General features: G+C 35.3%; 1 protein-coding gene across 1 annotated transcript; it reads right to left on the bottom strand.

Moving 5' to 3' along the window:
* Nucleotides 1–282: 282 nt before the first annotated feature.
* LOC111387092 lies at nucleotides 283–7,901 on the bottom strand. The gene is made up of 11 exons (XM_023011607.1): nucleotides 7,598–7,901; nucleotides 7,125–7,532; nucleotides 6,708–6,998; nucleotides 5,933–6,521; nucleotides 5,515–5,848; nucleotides 5,098–5,407; nucleotides 4,585–4,991; nucleotides 2,686–2,715; nucleotides 1,792–1,876; nucleotides 753–813; nucleotides 283–601 (listed from the first exon to the last, which is right to left on the bottom strand). The coding sequence occupies exons 1-11, from the start codon at nucleotides 7,899–7,901 to the stop codon at nucleotides 283–285; spliced, it is 3,138 nt and encodes a 1,045-aa protein (XP_022867375.1).
* Between the last annotated feature and the right edge of the window lie 3,762 nt (nucleotides 7,902–11,663).

The raw sequence follows: 11,663 nt of genomic DNA, 5'->3' as shown, positions 1-11,663 counted from the left end.
CCATCCTCTGTGTATTTACCATAATATTCTCCACCTCTATCTGATCTTACGATCTTAATCTGCTTCTCATATTGTTTCTCTACTTCAACTTTAAAGGTTTTAATAGCTTCCAATGCTTCGTTTTTATTATGAAGTAAGTAGAGATACATATATCGTGAATAATCATCAATAAAGGTGATTAAGTATTTTTTACCATGTGAGTCCATATCTGGACTGCATATATCAGTATGTGGTTTCTAATATGTCCAAACTCTTGTTGGCACCTTTCTTGGACTTTTTGGTCTACTTTCCCTTTATGCAGTCCACACATGTGTCAAAATCAGTAAAATCTAGAGTACTAAGTATCCCATCATTCACTAATCTTTTGATTCTATCTGTAGAGATATGTCTTAATCTTCGATGCCACAACATAGAGGAGTCTTCATTAATATTACATCGTTTAGTGCCAATATAAACATGCATTGAACTATAAGTGATATCGTTTTGTAAATTAATACAACTAAGACCATCAGACAAAGTATCATTCCCAACACAATCAGGATTATATAATAAACTGAATGACGTGTTTGAAAAATTAAAGAAATATCCCAAGGATACAATTCTAGAAATAGAAATCAAGTTTTGTGAAAAAATTGGAACATAAAAGGTCCTATCTAATTTCAAAGCAAAGCCACTACTTAAAGTTAAAATGCATATTCCTATAGCCTCTACACGTGAGCTTATCTTGTTTCCAAATAAGATATTTTGCTTACTTCCCACTGGCTTCCTTAGGTTTTGCATTCCCGCAAAGAGTTTGCAACATGAATTGTAGATCTAGAGTTTACAACATGATTATGGGGTTGCATTGACAGGGGTCCTTGGGTATTTGAAATATACTATGACCTATGTATTACATTTCACAAGATATCCTGTAGTATTGGAAAGATATTATGATGCGATGGTATACACTAAGTCTATGAATGAAATGGGATAAACTCCGATCATGGTGGTTATTTGGATATACAAGAACAAATGAAATATTAAAGAATATTCATAAAGTTCAAATACATTACAATGCTTTAATGATAATATTGAATACCCATGTATGAAATTTACTAGTAAATATGATAGACTAGTATAACGATTTGATAGAAGTTTTCCAATATTATTTGGAATTGATACTTTAGATAAAGTTAATGAGAAGCATGTAACTTCATGAGAGGATTTCTAAGTTGGTGACAATGTGTATCTATCAAATGAATCGATCATTGGCTAACTAAATTTGAAAAGATACTGAGTCATATGTAATGGTAAGTCTAGACATGTACGTCGTAGATATAATACCATAAACAATTGATCTCATTGGCGTGAACTTGTGGATCCATTTATATATGTTTACCAAGAGATAAAGTATACTACATGTCAAAGGGAATGAGATTAAGCCTACTGAGTAAGAGTCCTTATGATGGTAACCCTACTATGTTGACTGGAGATCTCAAGATCTTGGTTCAAAGGGACAACTTAGTTATGAAGATTCCGTGAAGTACTTAGGAAACTAATTTTCTAACTCATTGCTATGATACCAAAGTGCTCTCTGCAGAATGGTTGGAGGTTAAGATAAATTTTTAATGATTTCTATATCTTGATTAAGTCAAGTGGAGTAGTGCCAAACACTCTTAATAGAAGATCACCTATGTAAGTATGAAGTGGGGCAACTTCAATGAAAAATATTCAAAGCTTGAATTCTCTAAGCACTTACAGAACCAAGATGGGTTCAGGGCCAAAATAAACCAAGTCATGAGAATAATGTACGGTTTATGATAGACATTGTGTGAGTACTATTATCTTGGTTTACACCAACGGCTGATGGTTCAAGAACATCGTATTCACCAATTAGCTAGTAAATCGGATGGTATTTCACTAAGGAATGTTCAAAGCCAGAAACTACCTTACTTGATGTAGTTTTTTTCGCACTCTCTACTAGGTTTTTCATTATCATTTGCATATGTGGAATTTCCATTCATGTGGGGGATTGTTGAAAATTAGTTGAGGAACAATTTGCATATGAATGAGAAATCCGGTCCTATTTGAAGGAAATTAAAATTTGGGGTGTGTCCCTTCAACTCCTATATATAGGACCATTTGAATATTTATTTTGATAATCATAAAAATTACTCTTTCATGTCCTGTTGCACAAAACACTTTATAGAAGTGATTTTATTTTGCATCAAAAACATGGTCATGGTATAGAGGGAATTTCATTCGAGTTCGTTGGTCGAAGTCATTTGGAGTGCTCATATGGCTCGACGTGGTCATTATATCTTGGGAGATGATTGCCGAAAAATCGTTAGCACCGATACGGGGCAAATTCATTTTAAGGACAAAGTGTCTAACACTTACCTCAGCCAATCGCATCACTCACATCTCACCTTGATTCTTTTTTATTTCTTTCTTCATATTTGATTTCAAAAAATTAATAGCATTCTTTTGATTTCATGTAGGTTTGAAATAAAGAATGGAAATGATTGAATCTGTCATTTCATCTTCCCAAATCCATTTCAGTAAGACGAAACTGCATTTCGATTTCGTAAACATAAATGAAATGTTTTGTGAATATAATATGCACAATATCGATATAATTTTCCAACACTTTAAACATTAAAAAATCATACAGTTTTATCTAAACTGTGTAAGATTGAGGATCACCAAATCAGCATCGAAGCATCCCAAAACCACCTATATCCACGAAGAGAAAAAAGGTACAGGTGGAATATAACAAATTATAAAAGAAAGATGCATTCAATCATTGTGAAATTAAATTATACTAAAAAGTCTAAAATAAATTTAACAAGTTGTTGACAATGTTTAAAGAAAATAATATATAATGATACAATCATTTATTATCCAATCCTTGAGATTGACCAAAACATGGTTAATTGAAAATCATTCACAAATATAATTACGTTCAATTTCAATGATTATTACCATAAAAAAATTACGTAAAACGAAGATATATATCTCTGCCCCTTCTTCAATTTTATGATACTTGTCAAAACGTGTAAAACTTATATCTAATCTTTTGGAAACAATACAAGCCACAAAGTCATTCAACTTTTGAAGAATTATTCTTCGGAAGCCACCAAATCGCCCAATTATTTGACTTTTCCTTGGTTGCAGTTTAACTTTCGGAAAACAACGTGAGAGATTTTTGAGACAATTCTTGAAATTTCGGAGCCATCGCTAGTTATGATTAAGGATTATCAAGTCAGTCTCCCAATACCACTTATATACACAAATTACAAGAGGAAAATTGTTTTGACGAGAACCATCTTTTTTAGAATTAAAGGGAAAACGTGACCATTTGCATTTGGTAGGTAGGTAGGTAGGTAAACTTTATTAATTCAAATCCTCACAAAAACATGACGAAATTAAAGCAAGAACACCTCAATCTAGTGAACAGCTTAGCCCAAAAAATTAAAAATAAATTAAAATAACTGGATAAGGCAAGGTTGTGGACTCCCCTAATGCTATCTCTAAAAATATAGTGTCACGTACACCCGGCTTCTCAAATAATGCTAAATTATCAAAGAAAATAAAATAAAAATAAGAAACCATTGGTTGCTAGATTATTGTTTGAATGCAGCCCATGAACCATAGTTGATGTGTCAATTTCAGAAAATTGTGTTGAAAACTTCAAGATCAACGAACAACTTTTAAGTGAGGGGATGAAAATTTCAAGAGAACGCTCAATTTTTATTCAATTCACTTGTTAAAATTAAGTTAGATCACTAGGGTTTTATAGGCTTTACAAGTAATGAATCTAATTTAATACATGTACTGACTATTTAATACATTATCCCCAAATAACTCCGAAGTACATGAATCAACTACTGCATTAATGTATTCATAACTCAAGATATAAATGGTAGCAAAAGACACGAAACATTAACTTATCTAAATAAATGAAATAAACTTTAGTCATGTTAATTCCAAGCAAACTTTGAAACTTTGAAAATTTATTAAAATGTTATTTAGCATCACTGGTCCATCTTAAGTGGCACTAATATACTATTAAATAAATAAGAGGTATAATTAATCAATCATTTAATTCTACACTCTGTCGAATCTGTCACTTATGTCACCTAAATTGGTGTTTTAGCACTAGTGGTACAAGATAGCATTATTCTTAGCGAAAATATCAACAATCTGCTCTAGAAATTATGCAATTTTTATTCCCACATGTTGTTTGTCTACATAATCTCAAACAAAATAATACTCCTTATCGATGTGCTTGCTCCGATCATAAAATAATTAGCAAAGATAATTGTTAAAACTAAGAGAATAGAGGAAGAATTTTGAATAACTTCTGTATTTTGTGATGAATAAAAATGTACAAGAGCCCTCCTTTTATAGGTGAAGGAGGCAAGCACATAAAGTAATCAATTAATGCTAATTACACAAATCATGTTCTAATTATACAATTACACAAATCATGGAGATTGACCAAATCATGGAGATTGGTCAATCAATATAATTAGGGAGATATGCTAACATCCCCCCTCAAACTCAAGGTGGTATTATAGATATGAACTGGAGTTTGCAAACCAATGAGCGATGGTGACCAAGTGGATGAGCCTTTGTGAAGATATCAGCCAGCTGATCAGCCGAAGGAACTGACAAGAGGCGAAACATCCCTTCCTGAAGATGATGGCGAACAAAATGACAGTCGATCTCAATGTGTTTCGTACGTTCAGAAAAGACATCGTTATGAGCGATCTGGATAGCACTATGATTGTCACAATAAAGCGGAGTGCTAGAGGGCTGAGGAACACCAAGAACACCCATATCTTGGAGAAGCCAAAGAAGGTTAGAAATAGTGTCAACAAGGGCTCGATACTTAGCCTCAGTGCTAGAGCGAACAACAACGGTCTGCTTTTTGCTCCGCGAAGAGATAAGGGAGTCACCGAGTAGAAAAAGAAAACCAGTGGTAGATCGGCGATCAAAAGGGTCCCCTGCCCAATCAACGTCAAGGATGAGTGAGAGGAAAAGTAAAGCCCATGAAATAATGTTCCCTCATATAGCGTGAGATGCGAAGAACAGCTGCCTGGTGAATGGAACGAGGAGCTGACATAAATTGGCTAACAAGATGCACTGCATAGGCGATGTCTGGTCTAGTAACAGTGAGATAAATTAGGCTCCCAACAAGACGTCGGTAATGAATGGAATCAGGAAGGAGCTCCCCATCAGTAGGACAAAGTTTGATGTTGGGCTCCAGCGGACTATTAGCTATCTTACAATCTGTGAGACCAGCATGGGTGAGAAGATCAGAAGCATACTTGGCTTGGGTCAAAGAGTAGCCATCAGTGGTAGGGGACACTTCTAAGCCGAGGAAGTAGCTAAGAGAACCAAGGTCTTTCATCTCAAAATGCTGACACAGAAACTACTTAAACTCATGAATACCAAAATTATCATCATCAGTAATGATCATATCATCAACATAAAGTAGTAGAATAGTGATGTCAGTGTCAGTGTGACAAGTAAAAATAGTAGAATCATAGGGGCTAGAAGCAAACCCAAGTTGTGCAACAGTGGAGCTGAACTTGGCAAACAAAGCACGAGGAGCTTGCTTAAGCCCATATAATGCTCATCGGAGACGACAGACCTTATCGAGAGGATTAAGGTACCCTGGAGGAGGCTGCATATAAACCTCCTTAGCCAAATCATCATATAAGAAGGCATTCTTGACATCCGTTTGAAATAAAGGCCATCAATGTGCAGAGGCGACAGCCAAAAGAGAACGGACGGAGGTAATACGAGCAATAGGGGTAAATGTCTCCTCGTAGTCAATGCCAGACTCCTAAGTAAAGCCCTTTGCCACTAAACGCGCTTTATGTCTTACTTCAGAACCATCAGAGTTCCTTTTCCTCTTATACACCCATTTGTTCCCAACTACAGTCTTTCCAGGAGGCAGGTCAACCAAATCCCAAGTATGGTTTTGTAAAGAACGTCAAGTTCTTCAGACATAGCTTGCTGCCAAACAGGGTCAGAACAAGTTTCACGATAATTGCGAGGCTCGTGAAGAGAGTCAAGAATAGAAAAATAATAGTAATTATTAAGATGCATAGGAGGTGCTCTTACCCTACTAGAACGACGAACATCCAAATCAGAGGACTCAAGAGGGGTGGATGCAATGGCATAATCATCAGATGATCCAGTCTCGTGAGAGATAGGCGTGGAGTGATCACCAGATGAGCTGACATGACCTACATTAAAGGAAAAATCTAGAGAGAGGTCTATGGCAGGGTCAATAAAAATGAGAGAGTATGAGAGACAATCGGATGAGAGTGGAAAGATATTAGTGAACACTTCGTGTTCCCAAAATTGAACATGTCGAGAGACTCGAAGACGCTTAGCTATGGAGTCATAGCACCGATAATCCTTGTGTTCAATCCCATAACCAAGAAAGTAACAGAGACGAGAACGAGGTTTAAGTTTTGTATGTTCATGAGGTGGAAGTAAGACGAAGCAAGCACAACCAAACACTTTGAGAAGAGAATAATCGGGTACATTTCCATAGAGAACCTCATATGGAGACTTATTGGAGAAAGTAGGGGTTGGAACTCAATTAATAGTGTAAACAGTGGTAAGGGCATCTCCCCAAAAGAATTTGGAGAGGGATGCAGAGAAAAGTTGAGAGCGAACAATGTCAAGAATGTGACGATGCTTACGTTTTACACGGCCATTCTGTTGGGAGGTATATAGACAGGATCGATGGGACAAAGTGCCTGCCTCTTGAAGCTCTTCAAGGAAAGAAGCAGAAGTACACTCCATGGCATTATCAGACCGAAAGACTTTAATGGTGCGATGAAACTGAGTTTTTATAATCTGCTTAAAATCGCGAAAAGCATTAAGTAACCCAGTGCGATCATGCAAAAGATAAATCAATGTATATCCAGAATAATCATCAACAAAAATAACAAAGTAATAAGACCCGCCCTTAGTAGAGATACGAGCAGGATCTCAGATATTAGAATGAACCAAATCAAAAGAAGCAGAAGACAAAGAATTACTTTCATTAAAAGGTAAAGCTTTCTGTCTCCCAAGTTAACAAGACACACAATCAAAATGTTCAAATTTAACATTACCTAAATAACCACTAGAAGCTAAAGACTGAACACGAGATAAGGATGTATGACCAAGACTAGAATGCCAAACACTGGAAGACACAGCAACACTAAGAGATTGAGGAGAACAAGAACTAGGCAAATGCAGAGATGTAAGCTCAAAAAGGCAACCAATTTTTTGCCCGGTCCCAACTAGCTGGCCTGTCTTTGGATCCTGCATATCATACCTTTTGTGAGAAAAGGTTAAGATAAAACCACTTTCAACAAGTTGACCAACAAAAAGGAGATTTAGAGACAAGTTAGCCACAACATATGTGTTAGGTACAAAAAGGGTAGGAGTGGAAACGTGACCAAAATGACTAACAGACATAAGTGAACCATCAGCGGTATAAATTAAAGGAACGGGATTTAAATACTTTCTATGGGTAACTAAAGAGAAATCGAGGTCATATGATTGCAACAGGCAGAATCAAGAAACCAAGATATAGAGTTACCTGTGGAGATTGATAAAGCAGTAGAAGTACGGGATATGACCTGGATGACAATTGCCTCAATTTTAGCTGTAGAAAGTGACGACAAAGATGTAGAAGAGCAATCAGCAGCAGGAGGCTTGGAAGAGTAAGATGCATTAGCCATAAGAGCATCCTTAGCCTTCTTCTTAGGACAATCAAAAATACGGTGGCCATCTTCCTTAAAATAGTGGTATTGGCTGTTGAAACGTCGCGGTTTAGAAGAAGCAATAGCTGCAACAAGAGTGGCCGGAGTAGATGAGCTAGATGGAACAGTAGTCAAAACCATATCAGTAGAATGAACCCGACGAGTTTGTTGTCGTGTTTCCTCAGAAATTAGCTCCATAAAGACAACTTCAAGTGTAGGAAGAGGAGATCGATGAACAAAGATGCTCGAGTATTCTCAAGTTCATCCCAGATTTGCATCATAAAATACATAAACTGACAACGATCACGATATTCAGCGAAAAGCTTAATCGACTTTTCATCAGAAAAAACGGGTCAGTTTGAGAAAGCTGATCCCAAATACTACTAACCTGAGCATGATACCCAGTGATAGACTGTCCAAGTTCCTGACGCATTTGGGAAAGCTTAGTCTCCAACTGAAACTCTAGAGTAGCATCACTATCACAGTTGTAGCATTTTGCCAAAAACCCCCAAGCAAGTTTGGCATTCCGGAACTTAGGGAATAGACTCTGAATGGAAAGGGCTAATGTATTAATAAACCAAAAAAGGATCTTACAGTGAGTACTTTTCCATTCATCAAAGGCCTCATCAAACTCCTATATGGATTGCTTGTCAGTTTTTGTTTTGTTCCAGTGACAAAACATGATGTAGTGCATAAGAGATTAGAGTTTATGAGGAAATGAGACCGTCGCAAAGCATAACTTCGGGTTTAGAGTTTTTGATTTCATGATAACTTAGGGTTTGTTCGTTTTTGGCGAATTGCTAGTCTAATTCGATTAGAATCGAGCCAATGAATAAAATTTAGCACCTTTGGCCCTGATGCAAGGCCAATTTTGAGCAAAATCCATCGTTTAGGCCCTCGTTTAGGCATTTTTCCTTTTTTGGTAATTCTTATTTTGAGTATATCTCAATTAAATAAATTCGGATTTACATTTCGTTTGTTGGAGAGTAATCCTGAAGATTAGGACTATCAATTTCCATCATTATCTTGGTTTTTTCCATTTTTGGAAAAAAAAATCTTTTATTTTTATTTTTATTTAATTTCCGAATTTTCTAGTGTTTTGCTATAAATACGTTATAAGCCTCTTGAGGCCGCAGATTGATTTGAATGAAATAAAAATCTTCGTGAGTTTTCTTCTTTATGAGATTTGTTCATCTTCTCTATAACTTCCGCTATGTCAAAACGCCATAATCTCCGGCCAATCAAAAAAACTGACATTTGTTGGACCCAATCATTATAGTTAGAGTCGTTCAAAAACAATCTCTATAGGATGAGCAACATCATTTGAAGAAGCCATAACAGAAAAATGATAATGCTAACCGAGTTAGAGCAAAGGACAACACTGATGGAATAAGCACGAAAAAGTGGCTGGAAGGTCATCGGAGATGACGACGAGTGACGACAGATGAGGCGATGTTGGTTCGGAATGATTTTTGCACCAAAAAACAAAATCTCTAGAGCAACAAGATCGATTTATGGTATTGGAATACCAAAAGAATCAATGAATGAAGGCTAGAAGTGGTGATAGAGCGACGGAATGCATAAAACCAAAAAAAAAAAGAAAAAAATAAGACACAAACTAGAGGCCAAGAACTAAAGATGACTCTGATACCATGTTAAAACTAAGAGAATAGAGAAGAATTGTGAATAACTTCTGTATTCTGTGATAAATAAAACTGAACAAAAGCCCTCCTTTTATAGGTAGAGGAAGCAAGCACATAACGTAAGTAACTAATGCTAATTACACAAATCATGCTCTAATCATACAATTACACAAATCATGGAGATTAGTCAATCAATATAATTAAGGAAATTTGCTAACAATAATGTTGACTTATTATCAATAAAAATCTCCATTAAATCACCTTGTTGCAAATGTACTTTAACAAATTTTTAATAAAAATTTCTTAAAAAATGATGCAATACCAACATATTCTACTTCACAACTTGAAAATGTAACCATGTCAAGGTCATATCTTACATAAACAATACAACATTTTGTTTTTTTTCTATCATCCACATATGTGGTTGAATGGTTATTGTTATATTTAACAAGCTTGAAATCATCAAAATATGAATAAATAACTGATAGAGAATAGTACCTCTAATGTAATGCAGGATTTCTCTTTGTAGCCTAGAAATGATAATGGTAGAAAACTCCATGTATTGACTAACAGACATGTTCCAAACAAAATATTGGGTCTTGCACATGTCAAGTAATTCAAACCCTCAATAAGGTTCTTGAAAATAGTTGAATCAACTTTTTCACCGTCATTGAATCTTGATAATTTTATTCCATAATCCACGGAGTGTAACTGGGTTGCACAACTTACACTATCTTAAATCTTTCAAGAATCATATTAGCTTATGTTTTGTAGAAATGAAAGTTCCATATTCTTGTTACTTCATTTTAATGCCAAGGAAGACTGACTTAGACCAATACCAATCACATAAAACTTTTCCGACATAGTTCTCTTGAACTCATCAATAAGTTTCTAATTATTGCGTAAAAAAATCAGATCATCTACGTACAAATAGTAAAGATATCGCCATTTGATTCACCTTCCTATAGAGAGCATATTTTATATTTTTCTAGTCTCAAGTGCTATGTCATTGGTGTTTGCATAAAACATGCAAAGCTCCCTTCAACTTCAAAACATTATCTTCGTACCCTTTCACAAAATAGCCATAAGGTTGTAGCATGTTTTACATCTTCTAGAAAATGTTAAAATGATTGATTTATTATCTAATTTGTGAATCTTTTATCAATTTTGTACTTCTATGATGATAATCAATTCAATTATTTTGAAACGAGCCATCGGTGCAAATACTTCATCATAACCAACAATATGTTGTTGATTGTAACCTTTAACAGCCAATCTTACATTGTGACATTTAATTTTACAACTTGTATTCTTCTTTTCTTGGAAAATCGATCTGACTCCAATAGGCTTTTGACCTTTAGGAAGTGAGGCTAACTCACAAGTGTGACTCTTTTCGATGGCTTCAATTTTTTCATCCATGGCTTTCTTCAATTTCTTATCTTTAATAACATCATCAAGACATACAATTTGCATGATCGGCAAAGAGATTAAAAAAAACGATTTAAGTCCTTAAAGATGATTAGTTAACTCTTCATTAACATTTATAAACCTCCTGAAGACTTCTGAATGTTGTGGCCCTTCACTTGAGGATGATAAAGATTGTTAAGTTTTAATTTATATTGGCTATTCTTTAGAAAAATGAATAATTATAAAAAAGTTGTAAAAGTCAATAAGTCTTTTGGGATATTATATAGATAAACTCAGAGTCGTGGAAATTATGTTAGCATGTCGCCACATTGATCCTCGAGAATTCAAAATAGAATCATTATTGCCCGCCTATCACCCGGCTGTCACTCGAGTGACACACCTATCGCTTGAGCGCAAGTCTGGCCCTTGAGAGAGGGTGTTCTCCGAGAAACCCTAGTTCGCAATTTTCAAAAGTTCTATCTATCCTACACTATCTCTATTCCTCTCTACTGTAAATACACAAGCACCACTTCATGAAAACGGTGGTTGATCATTGTATTCTACCTTCATAATATACTTTGGAGATCGAACAACAATTATACATCTCGAGATCAATCAACCACGAGTTGGAAAAAAATCAACATCATATAATAAAAAACACTAGCTTCATAAATATAATTAGGAAAGTACTTTCTCAATAGCTTTCAAAGGTTGTTAAAAATTGAGGAAGGTTCGCCCAGAAGCAAATGAAGAGTTCAAGAATAAGGTGTTCTTGGTGTTGGGAATCTACTTATACATGCATAGCGGAATTTAAAATAATTTTCGATTCCCACCAAGAATCGCCTTTGTGTTT

Source organism: Olea europaea, unplaced genomic scaffold, assembly GCF_002742605.1.
Source record: "Olea europaea var. sylvestris unplaced genomic scaffold, O_europaea_v1 scaffold3897, whole genome shotgun sequence".
Lineage (NCBI taxonomy): Eukaryota > Viridiplantae > Streptophyta > Magnoliopsida > Lamiales > Oleaceae > Olea > Olea europaea.
Note: the sequence above shows the minus strand (reverse complement) of the source record. Positions and strands in the feature narration are given on the sequence as shown.